The sequence below is a fragment of the Enoplosus armatus genome, chromosome 23 (assembly GCF_043641665.1).
Source record: "Enoplosus armatus isolate fEnoArm2 chromosome 23, fEnoArm2.hap1, whole genome shotgun sequence".
NCBI classification, from domain to species: domain Eukaryota; kingdom Metazoa; phylum Chordata; class Actinopteri; order Centrarchiformes; family Enoplosidae; genus Enoplosus; species Enoplosus armatus.
In genome coordinates this window covers 14,059,127-14,072,661 of record NC_092202.1, presented here as the reverse complement: position 1 = coordinate 14,072,661, position 13,535 = coordinate 14,059,127, and the positions used below count along the sequence as shown (strand labels likewise).

Below are 13,535 nucleotides of genomic sequence, written 5' to 3'. Positions count from 1 at the left end.
TGGGACATGTGTGCTGCACACTGTCCCATTGTCTCCAGTATAGACAGAGAAGGAGGCCACACACCAGACTTAACCACAGCCCTTTATCTGGGAATAGCTCTGTGTGTGTGTGTGTGTGTGTGTGTGTGTGTGTGTGTGTGTGTGTGTGTGTGCACATATCTGTGTTTGGCCGCATCTACACAGAAAGAGAGGAGTCCCTTGATTATGGTTATTGCGGTTTCATAAGTATGACTTAAATAACGGAGTGATTTGTTGAGGGGATTCATGACGGCTTTTAAGTGCCGTATACGAATTTGCATTTGGAACGAGGCGAGCAGGGGGTGTTCTTGCTCAGCAAATGGGGAAAGCGATAAATAATTTGCCAAAGCAAGAACACATTCATGGCTTTGCTGCATTGTGGTTATAGCAGTTACTCTCATATGCTATGGTTTAATTTTAATCCCGTGGATTTGGATCATTTCATCCATCCTTAAATGGTTCTTAGCAGCTCCATACAGAGCCTATGTGAAACCAATTGAGCATACTGTTACAAGAACCTTTTTGAAAGCGTCCTTGAGAACATCAGAAAGGATTCGGCTGTGGTGCAAGCTACTTAAGGAATTTTCTGGTACTTGAAGGAACCCTATTTAGTAAGAGTGTTTTTTTTTTTTTTTTTGTTTTTTTTTACTACCCTAAAGGGCTCAGTGCCATCTCACTATCTCACACACACTCATCCGCTCAGTTTCCAACTCCCGCGTCTATCGACAACAAACCCACGCAAGCTCATTTTCACAGCAATCACCACACAATCTGGGAAACGGCAAAGTGAGCGGGCGGGCGGGCCGCGCCGCGCCGCGCTGCGCCGCTCTGAAAATGAAGGGTAATCTTTGTTCTGCTATTCTTTCTCATCTATCCACGGCTGCTCGTCTCCAAAGCCGCCACGCGGAGACGGCGACCGCCTCGGGGCGAGCCGACGAGCAGCGTTTCTGCACAGTCACAGTGTGTGGACGTTGTAATTAAAGAACTAAATAAAAAAAAATAAAAAAAAAGAAGAAGGAAAAAAAAAAAAAAAAAAGGCTGTGGCCTGCGCTCTCCACTTAGCGAGCCTCCGCTGTGCGTTCAGTCAGGTCCAGGCAAGGGCTAATTGACAGTGTGGGAGATCCAAGTCCTGCGCCACGCTTCATCTTCTTAGGACACAGGGCTGCTCCCATTGTGTGGGCTCAGAAGTCCTCTGTGTGTGTGTGTGTGTGTGTGTGTGTGTGTGTGTGTGTGTGTGTGTGTGTGTGTGTGGTGTATTTGTGTTTGCGCACGTTTCTGCACGCATGAGTTCACATTGCTTTGCAAGCACATGTTTCGTCAAGCAAAAATATTCCTACTGGACAAATCTCTCTCAGTTCCCTGCTGTCAGCGCTATGACAAGCGGACGTGCGAGGTGTGATGTGCTGCGGAATAAATGGCCGACGGGAACTTATCGTGAAATATGTGAACTCCAAAGAGCCAAATGAGCAAATTAATCCTTTTGAAAGCGCCGTCGCGTACAATGGCCGTCTCTCATTTTGGAATGAAACACATTTTACGGCATCTTATCGGCGTCTATGCTGCTAATGGGATATTGGATTTGGCAGCTAAAGAGCCGGGTATTTCCCTCGGGAGTTGGTGGACGCCAAAGCAGAGCTAAAAGGAGAACGACTACTAGTGCTGTTTTGTCTGCTGGATGTGTAAAACACTTTGTTATGGGACGATGCAACACTGTTGGGTGTATTCTGCTGCTTCCAAGTGGCAAAAAATATCAATGAATGCAGCTTTAAAGCCGCTACGTGTAGAATTTGACCGGCACCCCCTTAGTGGTAGTATCGAAAGCGGCACCTGTCGATCCGATTGGCGATCAGTGACGGGTGGAATGGTTTGAAAGCGACACACGGACTGCGCTGGTGGCCTCGGGGATCGTCTCACACTTCTACAAGCCGACAAAAAAAATCATGTGAAAGGTGCAATAATTTAAAATAATCCTGGCGTCCTTTTGTCTAATTCAGGATTTACTGACCTGCTTCACAGCAAAAGCCGTCACTGGTACCATTTGCTGGAAGACTTTTCCTATGAAGCGGCACATTCTCGCATGGCAGGATTTATCCCGCGTCTAACGTCGGTCTGAGTGTGCTGTGTCATGCCTTGTTGTCTGTGTTTTGTTTCCCCCCCCCCCCCCCCCTCCAGCTATGGTGTTCTGCTGTGGGAGCTGCTCACAGGAGAGGCACCCTACAAAGGGATTGATGGACTCGCCGTCGCCTACGGAGTCGCCGTCAACAAGCTGACTCTGCCCATCCCTTCCACGTGCCCCGAACCCTTCGCTCAGCTCATGGCAGGTGGGACGCACTCGCTAGCGCTGTTTAGGCAGTGACTTTCAGTACCCTCGCGTGAGATCACGTTGGTGTCTCTGACACGCTCTCGCTCCATTTCCCCAAAGCTGGGTTGAAATTGAAAAAAAAACAAAACAAATCCTGATATCGTGGCCGTGGAGAGGAACTGTTGCTGTGCTGGGGCCGCCTTGTGCAATGTGTTCTTCCTTTGTTCAGCTTCAAGCTCAGAAGGATATGTCACCGGGGTGCTACTCGGCGTGGCAAAAATGACATCGTTTACATTCCCTTGATGTCAGCTTGTCTTTTACGGTTGTATTTTTAAAAAAAAAAGAGAGAGAGAGAGAGATCAGTGCACAGAACCACCGATAGCCACCTCGGATGATTAATTAATTATCAGATTGGTTTTTGATCTGCTTGTAGTGCCCAAAGTGTCCCGGCAAATTATGCAAACCCCCCCCGCCCCCCACAGCGAGTTAATTAAGCATAACACTCTGAATAAGTGATCCGCTTGACTCTAGATTGTGCTCACAAAAAGTGCCTGCAGCAGGGTGTAAACAGAATGTAAAAGTGTTAAGAGTGCAGGACCGTCCCATCTTAGTAAGTCTTTTGACCTGATTTGAAGTCTTAAAAAAAAAAATCTAATGGACGCCTTTCAATGGGGTGATAAAATAAAAGTTTTTTTTTTTTTTTCTTTTTTCAGTGCAGATCAGTATGTGTGAGGATTAGGGTGAGTTCTTTTGTTACAAGAAAATGCTCCAAAGGAGAGAAACTGTCGTGGAAACAAGTGAATTGTCAGATGACCTTTTGATTTTGATTTTTTTTTTTTTGCAAACATGAACCATGCATTCATGCTCAATAGAGTGCAGCTGTAGTCGTAATAACTCTTTAAGTGTCTAAGTTCAAGTGCTGCAGCGCGGGCCCTGGTGTCTGACTCTGTGTGTGTGTGTGTGTGTGTGTGTGACAGAGTGCTGGGACCAGGACCCCCACCGCAGACCCAATTTCAGCTCCATCCTGGCCCAGCTGACGGCCCTGGAGCGGCAGGTGAAGGAGGAGATGCCGCAGGACTCATTCCACTCCCTGCAGGAGGACTGGAAACTGGAGATCCAGGACATGTTCGACGAGCTCCGGGCTAAAGAGAAGGTACGACGCAGCCGGCGCGCGGCCCACCCGTCCGTCCGTCTGTCCGGGGGCTCCCAATTGTTGTTGAAATTGTGGAATTTCGTGTATTCCCGGACATGCATATAGTCAAGAAAACTATTTTTGCCTCAAAGGAAGAGAATAAACGTACTAATACTAAGCTGTGAAGTCATTTCAAACGTATAGCTCGATAAGATATCGTTAAAACATTTAAATACCAGCTGTTTATGTTACGCTCTCATGTTACACCGTGAAATTATAGATACAGAAGTTATTCGCAAAAACAGCTGAGTCCAAGATCGGGACCCGCTGATATTAAACACCCCCCCCCCCCCCCCCCCCTTGCCAGGAGCTGCGGTGCCGTGAGGAGGAGCTGAAGCGAGCGGCTCTGGAGCAGAAGTCCCACGAGGAGTTCCTGCGGCAGCGCGAGCAGCAGCTCGCCCAGTGGGAGCAGGACGTGTTCGAGCGCGAGCTCAGCCTCCTCATCCTCCACCTGAACCAGAACCAGGAGAAGCCCAACGTCAAGAAGAGGAAGGGCACCTTCAAGAAGCACAAGCTCAAGAGCAAGAACGGCGAGAAGATCAGCATGCCTCAAGGTGTGTGTGTGTGTGTGTGTGTGCGTGTGTGTGTGTGTGTGTGTGTGTGTGTGTGTGTGTTTGAACTGTTTCTGAGTTCTGTCACAAATCAGCTATTAACTGGATTGTGTCTGCCAACAGTCTTGAGGAGAAATCCCATTTCAAGGGCCATTACTGGCTCAGTCTCAAGAAGCAAGAAAAACAACAACAACAACAACAGTAAAAAAAAAAAAATAAAATAATAATACAAGAGAGCGAAGGCGAGAAAGCGAGGGGGAGAGTTTTGTGGCGCGACTGTTGTAATTTTGTAGCTGGGCTTCGCTGGGGGTTGCTGTCAGGGCTGGACTCGTGCAGCTGTAAAGGCTGATATTTAGAGAAGGAGACTGCAGATAGGCGTTCTTGCTGTCACACAATAACTTTGAAATTGTTTACGTGTCCAAAAAACCAAAAAACATATTCCCTCACAATTGTGTCCTGAAAAAGCCCCCCTGCGACAACATCCAGAGCGTGGCGATGCTGTGAACGGTGGACCACAGGTCTGTAAGGGACACGCTCACATGCATTCCTGCTCCTGTTTGTCCTCCAGTGCTCAACTGGGTGCTGCTCCTCGTGTGTCCTCCGCTGTCACACAGTCACACAGTCTGCTGCAGTTCACATCCAGTGTGTTTCAATGCGTGTGAGTGTATTTTGGGCTGAGCAAGCATGCGTAAATGCACTGTGTGTGTGTGTGTGTGTGTGTGTGTGTGTGTTGTGGTTAGGCCTTTCCCAGCAGCAGCAGGGCGGTGATGTGGTGGTGGTGGTGGTGGTGGTGGTGGTGGGGGGGGGTTGATGAGAGGGGAGAGCGAGCCAACCACGCCTCGACACTTCCTGTCCATGGATACACTGCTGGCTGGCCTCTCTCGCTCTCCCTCTCTCTCTCCCTGTCTGTGTCTCTCTCTCTCTCTCTCTCTCTCTCACTCTACGTCTCTGTCTCTCTCTCTCACTCTACGTCTCTGTCTCTGTCTCTCTCTCTCTCTCTCTCTTTGTCTGTCTCTCTCTCTCTCACTCACCCTTTTTTTTCTTTTTAGGCATCCCTCCCTCACCTGTTTTCTCTCCCCCCCCCCCCCCCCCCCCCCCCTTCCCCCCACCATATCTTCCTTGACTCCCTTTCTTCTCTCCCCTTCCTCTTTGAGTAGCTTATATGTCATGCTTTGCCCTGTATTCTCTAAAAGTACATATGAATAAGAGCATGCTTAGGCTGTTAGTCTTATTCAGGATTGAGGATTTAAAGGTTTTATTTGTCGGGAAAAATGAGAATTAAAGAAATAAATAAATCCGAAGTCTAAAAATTCAGAGATTAAAAAAAAAAAAATAGAATGTAAAAATGTATTCTTGACTAATAGAGGCTTTGTGGTTGCATCACATATTTGGCTGTGTCACGCTTGTATAGTGGCTAAATATACAGAGGAACAAATAGGTCGTATTATTGTATAGGAAATGTGTCAACATATACGGCTTTTATTTTTTTTAAATGAGTAATGAGGAAAGATTTTCCACAAGATTTCGCCACCCGACACTTCATCATACATGTTGTAATCATAATTCCAAAGAAAACATTAAGTAAAACAGACTAAAACATTACTGAACTGAGAGAAGTGAAAAAAAGTACATGACTTAATTTGAGGGAATCATTTGTCAATTTTAGGGGAATTATTTATTAAAAAAAAAAAAAAAAGAGTAACTCACGGCCACGTTCTAAGTGAAGAAACTTCAAACTTGTACGCGTGTTCTGTTTGGTGTCATCCAGGTGGTCCTTACGTCTGTCTAACGCGTGTGTGTGTGTGTGTGTGTGTGTGTGTGTGTGTGCGCGCGTGTGTGTGTGTGTGTTTGTCGCAGATTTCATCCACAAGATCACGGTGCAGGCATCCCCGGGCCTGGAGAAGAGGCGGAACTCTCCTGATTTGGGTTCGGGCTCCTCACCCTCCTTCGGCCTACGTTTCCGTGCGATCCAACGTGAGTGCAGTCACCCCCACCCACACACACACACACACACACACACAGGTGCACTTGTGCGTGTGCTCCCGGAAGACATTTGGAAAAACCAAAGACTGCACGATCCCTTCTTGCATGCACACACAGACTATGTTGCAACATTGCTTCTCTCAGTTTCCAAATTCTCTCTCTTTCATGTGCTCCCAACCACCCACTCGTCTTTTTTGTCTTCCCCTGTTTCCCTGTGGGCCTCCCCCCTCTCTCCCTCTCTCTCCCCCTCCCTGCCTTACTGCTTTCTCTCTCACACACACCCTTTTCCCTTTTCAACAGTCTGTTCCAGTCCAAATATTATCTGACTTCCTCTCAGCGGCTCAGCACTTCTCAGCAGCTTTTTTATTTTTTTTTCCCCACTGCAGCCCTGCTCTGCCCCCCCCCTCCCCCTGCCTGCTGTTTGCTCATTGCTGCAGCGGGGGGAGCCGTTGAGCCGTACATTCCAGGCAGAAAGAGGCGCCACTGGTATACATGCATGTAGTGGCTACAGTGTGGTTTTGGCCGAATTAAAAATAAGCAGGGAGGAATTCATTGCTCTAGACGAAGGGGGTTGAGGCGGGTTGCTGCAGCGGCGGCGGCGGCGGCGGCGGCGGAGATTTACAATGCTCCTCTGCTTGCCAGGCCTCTCAAGACAAACGCCCCGTGATCGTTTCCCTTTGGAGGGAAAGTGTAGCCAGTGGGTCACGGGGCGTCTTAACAAAACCCAAAAGGAAAATTTGTGGTGTGGCCGAGAGGCAATGGAAAGGGATTCCTCTAAACAATTACCACCGCGGGCTTGAGACATGAGAGCGCCAAAGTTGCGGTGAAACATTTATCTGTAAAAGTGGTTAGTAAATCCCAAACATTTACTCATCAAATAGAGGGCTGGCATTTCTTTTTTTTTTTTTTTTTACTTTCTAATAGCTTTCCTTAATGGCAGTCACTAAGCCACGAGTGTGCCTGTCATTAAAAGTGTGTTTAGTGGATATTTATGCTTGCCCTCTCACTGGCTGACTGGTGATTTATGCGTGGGGGGGGGGGGGGGGGGGGGGGGGGGGGGGGGGGGGGGGGTGGGGGGGGGGGGGGGGGGGGGGGGGGGGGGGGGGGGGCTGCCTGAACTTATTTGTCTAGAGAACTGCCGGATGAATTTGCACGAGTCCACAGGGCTCCAAGATGTTTGTTCATTTCATACAGGGCACAATGAGACTGTTTCAGGATTCGGGGGTGGCTGGGGGGGGGGCAGGATTAGTCATGGTTCCTGTGCTATTGTCCTGTTCCACTTCCGGCACCTGAGGTATAGAAGTCTCTACATGTATGTATGTTTACATGGTGGCGTAAATACCATCCTTTACAGCCATGCCAGCGGCGTAGCGTGTTGGTCGGGCCAGCTGACCCGCCACGGCGGTCCGGACCGGATTTGGGGTTCAATTTGATGCAGGTGGCCACCGTCGCCCCCCCCAGAGGCTCCGCCGTCAGGTTGAAAAATCTCCGATCCTCCAGTGAAATATCTCAACATGTGCTCGAGGGACTGGAGCAAATCTTGGTGAATGGCCGATGGGAGGCAAAGTGCGTCGGCCGGGCCTTCGGTCTAGCAGAGGCCAAAGAAAATTATTACAGTGGTGCCCAGACCACTTTTGTCTCTCCCTGTTGACCAGCATGTCGGGCGACCACGTTGAGAAGTCCAATCAAGTCGAGCGAAATGTATTTTTCAAGCCTAATCTCACAAACGGGTGCATCTGTGCAGCGCGTGACTCCCCCCGTCACGGGAGAAGGGCGTGATGGAGTCTGTGTGTCGGGAGGTGTTGTGGCAGGAAGCCCAGCGTGTACGTGGCTGCCTTCGCACGATGTTCACACGCTTTGTGTTGTTGGCAGCACAAGCCGGCTGGTGGGGAGAGGAGCTCGGTTGAGGTGTGGCGCCAGAGCCGGGGTAAAGCGCTCGAGTGGCAGGTGAAAAATCCCAACTTTTTTTTACCAACCTTCTTCTCTGCGCTTTGTTTTTCCTGCGAACCATTTGGAGGTTGCCGCCTCGGCTGTACCCTCGTGGCGACGTCGTCTTGAAACAGTTTTGGGGAGTTAATGGGGTCTTCGGCTGGGCAGAAATGTGGGTAGAGGAGGTCTCGTGAATTCTAGCCGTTGCAGGAGTCGGTTAAAGGTCGTTGTGTTGGAGATGATGGCAGAGCTGCGTGGATTTCATCGGTGAAACCTGCCTTGCAGCATGCAGCTAAGGCTGACATTAACTTCACCCTGTTGTTTTTTTTTTCTCACTTTTTCCTCCCCGTTTTCTCCGCAGTCAGTCCCAGCGACAACAGCCGGACGTTTGGTCTGAGCCCCGTGTGGCCCCTAGAGACCCCCTCTCTTAAACAAGCCAACGGAGACCTGAGGTTTGGCCCCCACTGGAGGCCCCAGAGCCCGAAAAGTCCCAAAAGCCCTAAAGTCCTGCGCCTCAGCCCCCAGGAAAGCAGGTACGCGGGACGGCGCTTTTTAAGATTTAATGACACTCAACTCAAATTCAATCCACCACCCTGCTTGAATGTTTTTGGATTTCTTTCAGTCTGTCGATGAGGGCCAAGCTCCTGGAGTCGGACAGCAATGAGAATGGAGAATCCAAGGATGACTTTGAGGAGTACAGACCCTCCATGCACACCCCTCCCCCTGCTCAGAACGGTATGCGACACCCTCCATCACCAGCCTAACTGCCATAGCTGCGTGTCTTCCATTAGTCACTGTTACAATTCACACTGGCATGAGTGTGAATTATAAATAAAAGCTAGATTAATAATAAATGTCTCTTTCTCCTCCTTCGTCTTTTTAAATCTTCAAACTTAAAAGAACCCACATTGTTCTCTCTCTCTCTGTAGGCTCCTCAGTGAAGGACAGCCTGCGGCTTCCCCTACCTCAGCGAGACTCGGGCAGCGAGGAAGGGGGTTCCTCTCCAGCTGGCTCCCCCAGGCCTGAGAGGGGATCCCTTGGTGGCCTCGTTAAGAGCACCCACCGGGCCCTGCTGGGTGGCGGCTCCCTCCTGGCCTCCATAGGACTAGGTCGCTGCCTGGATATACCCCCAAGGGTGCCCCCTCGAACTAACCCCCGTTCCCTAGACCGCACCCCCTCCGAACCGGAGATCTCCTCCCCTAAGCCCCTAATTTCAGACCCCCCAGTTGTGGACGATCTCATCACCTTCTCCACCTCTGAGCAGCTCCCCAGACCGCTCTTGGATTTAGCTCTGCAGTACCAAGAACTGAAGCCCTTGCCCCTGACGCCGCCTCCGCCGAACCCCCGAGAGAGGAGTGGCCACCGGACGGCGCAGACGCCGCACAGTCCGCGGAGTCCCAGCCCCGTGCAGCACAGCTGGGCCAGTCCAGGGGAATGGACCCCGAGTTCCCATTCGACTAACAAGGAGCCGGGCTGCGAGGCCTGGGAGCACCGAGCTGACAGGAGGAGGAGGTCCAGCCAAGGCCTGCATGCCTCTCAGCTAGGTCAGTTTGACTCTGTAAAAGGGGGGCACTTCAAGTCCAAGTCAGTTAAGTAGTCACTGGGAGTTACAAACTGGGTATGTGTGTGTGTGTGTGTGTGTGTGTGTGTGTGTGTGTGTGTGTGTTTTTACCAGACTGTTAGGGTCATTATGGGAAGTATAGGTGAACAGGAAGTTCAGTGTTTTGGTAGTGTGGCTTATACTAGGGGCTAAAAGTCAGGATATATCAGTCGGCCTCTGCTGCTTTGACCATTCTTTCTTCTTGTCTTTTGCACGTCTACCAACTTTCTGAAAGTGCAATCCTGAATCGGTGGAGTGCCCCTTTTAAATGACGGCCCCCTCTCCAGATTGGATCCATGATTTGGGTTTTAATTCGTCTGCATTTCATCAAGAGCTCTAAGCCTCTTTTAGGAGGCCCCACACTGAAATTGGATCTAACGTTTACCTTGAACAATGTACCTCCTCAGCATGACGATGTTCCTTCACAAGTCATGCAGAATTATTATTGTGCCTTTTTTTTTAAAAAACATTTTTTAAGCGAGATCTTTCTGGCACAAGGGAGGCGTCAATGCTGCACTCGCCTTTTCATTTACATCAAAGCTCGTCTTCAGCTATTTGCATATCTCAGGTAACAGGACTCTCAGGAGTTTTCGTTTATTGCTAAGTTGAAGATGAACGCAAACCATCCGGTGGCACAGCTGAGGTCACGCAGACAGAAAGCGCCGGACTCAAAATTGGCAGTAATCTATTCTTGACTTCAGCGCCACCGCGGTGTCTTTTCCGCCCACCTCCTCCGATAGTTTGGCTGGCGCTCAGCAGTGTGTCTTGGGCGTATTTACACTCCAAATCTCTGTATGGAGGCATGTCAGATGTACGCCTGTATATGCACACAGCACACGTGATAAAAGGTCACGTTCGAGAGGGATTAGCATTCGTTTCTAAAGGTGCTCCGATGGATTGGCCACCCATCCTTTAACGGCTGGTGTTCGCTCTAAATAGTTTCACCATAGTTCACCAAGGAATAGTCACGGAATATGACTTTGAGTTTTCAAAGCTAGCTGGCGTCAAGGCAGAAAGAGCGAGACCAAACGCTCGGGTCGAGATGAAACCGTTTTAGAATGTTGCCGGGTGTCAAGTCGCCAGTGGCGGCAACTCACTATCACTATCCTCACCGTGGCTGCGGAAGCGATACACCGCCTCATCTGGTCGCATCGGTGTGAACTGGCAGGTTTCAGCGCGTTATTATATTTATACTTTTGCGTCACGCCAACAGAGATTATCTGCGTATCAGCGGCACGTTCATTTACAGTTCATTCACATGTTTTTCCCCCAAAGACTAATTTGCGTTTCTTAGAAGCACTGACACAGTTCAGAGCCGCGATGGCGGCGGCGTTGGTTGCGAGTGGGCTTCATGGGGGCTTTGAGAGCGCCCTACGGTAACATTTCACACTCTATATCTGGTCCGTTTGACTCATAAAGCCTCGGATTCTCCACAGAGAGGTTCTTACAGCTTGCCCCCAGGTACCGAGCCTGTTCCTCCGCTAACAGCCGTAATCTCACACGCTGCACGCGCTCATTACACGGAAGCGCACGGGGGCAAGAAGCCACGCATAATTAAACCGCCAGTGTTTCAGTTAAGCATCTTATTATGTTTATTGACTGTAATGACGCGGGTTCAGATGCATAGACAGACTGCCACAAGGTTGCTGGCGGTGAATGCGTGCTTGAAAGGGAGAGATAAATGCTGAGGATTCCTTCATTTTTTTTTTGGGGGGGGGGGGGGGGGGTCTGCTCTCATGTGACTCCCGATTGCTCCTTCTCGTCAGCCGAGTAGCTCAGCAGTCTCGGAGCGCTGCCGTTGATGTAAAATAATGCCATTTGGCAGACGCATCACATTTGGAGACAGCAAATGTTCATTCAAGCTGATTTATTCTGAGTTTAGTGTTCTTGTCGGGGCTAATTTACACTTGCCGTTTGCTGCAGTTGCGGCTCTGTCAACTAGCTGCCCAGCGCCGTGCTACACTTAATTTAGACTAATTGCGTCAACGCTCTGTGCTGCTGTTTTTTTTTTTTGTCCCATTTCTCTTTGCAACGACAATTGTAGCACCTTCATCAGAAAGCGAATAATTCTCAAGTTTGACTTTTCATGTTCCTGTTTGGATCGATTTCAGCAATACAGGTTTACGCGTTCGATTGTTACGTTAGAAAGCAAATTTCAGATCGGAGAGGAGGGCGACACTGCAGCGGTTTGAGAGTCATTTGCAGATTAACAACTAAAGCCGTCGTCAAGCGGGAAAGGTTGGAGGTGTCCCACGTGAAGCAGTATCTCGTGGCGTCCGATGTCTTAAACCCCGACGAAATCGCGGAACTTGTCGAGATAAAGCCTTTTGTTTTGCGAGTCTTATCTTTGTGCGTCCGGTGTACAGCTGGTGGGGGGGGCGACCTCATGGGCTCGAGCACTGAAAGTACAGTTTTTCTTTTTTACACATAAAGGTTTGTTTACTTGGCATGTGGAGTGCTAAACAGTTGAATGAAAAGAAAAACAACCCTGATTTTGTCATAGTAATGTCATCGGGTGTCAAACTGCGGGCATGGACAGGCAGGGACGGTCTAGTAAAAGATGCCGTTGAGTTGCATTATGGGAAAGGTAGGACCCAGCGTTGACTCATACAATGGACTAAATGTCTGCCCCTTTAATATTTTTTCCTTCTTTTCAGTTTTGGACCTTCCCTTGTGCCAGGACACACAGGACTCTGATGACAAGCCCTCTGCGCCCTGTTCTCTCCACCCCAACCCCGCCCTCTGCAGCCCCAAAACCCGCCGCCTGGAGGTCAGTGTCATCCCCCGGCCCCGCCCGTCTCCCATCCGCCCACGCATCGACCCGTGGAGCTTCATCTCGGCCGGCGGCGGGAACTCGGGTGGTGGCCGCAGCCCAAACCGCTCGGACAGCAACCTTCTGGGCTACCAGCCCTCCCCTACCAATCCCTTCACCAACTGTGACCCCTTCCCCTCGCCTGACTGCGACCCGTTCGCCCTCAAGGCTGACCCCTCGTGCGGCTCGGACACGGCTTCGCCCTTTGACCCTTTCTTGGCTCCCTTCCCCACCTCCCGCTCTGCCCCGTGCTCCACTAACGGCTCGCCCACACTGCCCTCGTTCCGTATAGCGGCCCTCAACCCCGCTGACTCGCCCCTCATCGACCTGGGCTGGGCGGCCTGCAGCAAGCCCCTGGATGGCACCAAAGAGAGAGCTCACCCCCGCAGGACACTGGGGCTCAAGCCCTTCAAATCCCCGACGCAACTCAGAGATGACAGGTTCTAAACCCATGGCAAGGCTGTGTTGTTGTTGTTTTTTTTAATCGCAGGAACACAGTCCAGGACCCTCTCCACTACTTTGTCCTACATCTTAATGAGGATTTGGAATCTTTTAAGAAAAAAAAAAAAAAAAAAAAAACCGCACACCCATCACTCAACCCACTGAGGTAGGTTTCTCCCATGGGATCCTCAATCACTGCAGGTCCTGCTTATAGGCCAGCCTGCTGCTTTGGAGACCAGAAAACCTGTGAAAGGTGGTACATTGTGATTGTGGGATAGCTGCCTTTGAACCAGTGGTCGGTGCCCATTTCATTCTCCCTCTCTATCTCTTGTTTCTCTATCACTTTGAAGGAGCAGAACACAGATCACTGGTTCCATCTTCAGATTCTATCAGACTGCTCATATCACCTGCTTTCATCCCCCCCCCCTCCCCCCTCTCCCTACCTTTGAAGCATTGTGACAATGCAGAGGTGGATAAGGCGACTTGCACAGCTTCATCTGCCTCTACCTCTCTGCAGACTGAAAGCATTCAGGACAATTGAAAATTGGAGTGCCTTATTTCGTGAAGTGTTTTTAATATATCTTTTCGAGGTTCCTTGAATGGCTAATCTGGTGCGTAGGGAAAATGCTATGAATTTGGCTTAAATTTGGAAACCAGCTTAGCATTTCTGTGGAAGAAAATGTCATCTGCGTGCGCACGCGTGCATA

At 49.9% G+C, this 13,535-nt stretch overlaps 1 protein-coding gene across 1 annotated transcript in view; it reads left to right on the top strand.

The window, feature by feature from the left end:
• The window catches only part of LOC139305653 (mitogen-activated protein kinase kinase kinase 11), a 29,515-nt gene extending 16,562 nt beyond the window's left edge, over window positions 1–12,953 (top strand). Inside the window, exons 3-10 of the mRNA XM_070929571.1 lie at window positions 2,191–2,339; window positions 3,298–3,473; window positions 3,820–4,066; window positions 5,921–6,037; window positions 8,337–8,508; window positions 8,598–8,710; window positions 8,905–9,519; window positions 12,233–12,953. Coding sequence (XP_070785672.1) covers window positions 2,191–2,339; window positions 3,298–3,473; window positions 3,820–4,066; window positions 5,921–6,037; window positions 8,337–8,508; window positions 8,598–8,710; window positions 8,905–9,519; window positions 12,233–12,834 — 2,191 coding nt within the window. The 3' untranslated portion in view covers window positions 12,835–12,953. The remainder of the gene's footprint in view (window positions 1–2,190; window positions 2,340–3,297; window positions 3,474–3,819; window positions 4,067–5,920; window positions 6,038–8,336; window positions 8,509–8,597; window positions 8,711–8,904; window positions 9,520–12,232) is intronic.
• Window positions 12,954–13,535: the final 582 nt, after the last annotated feature.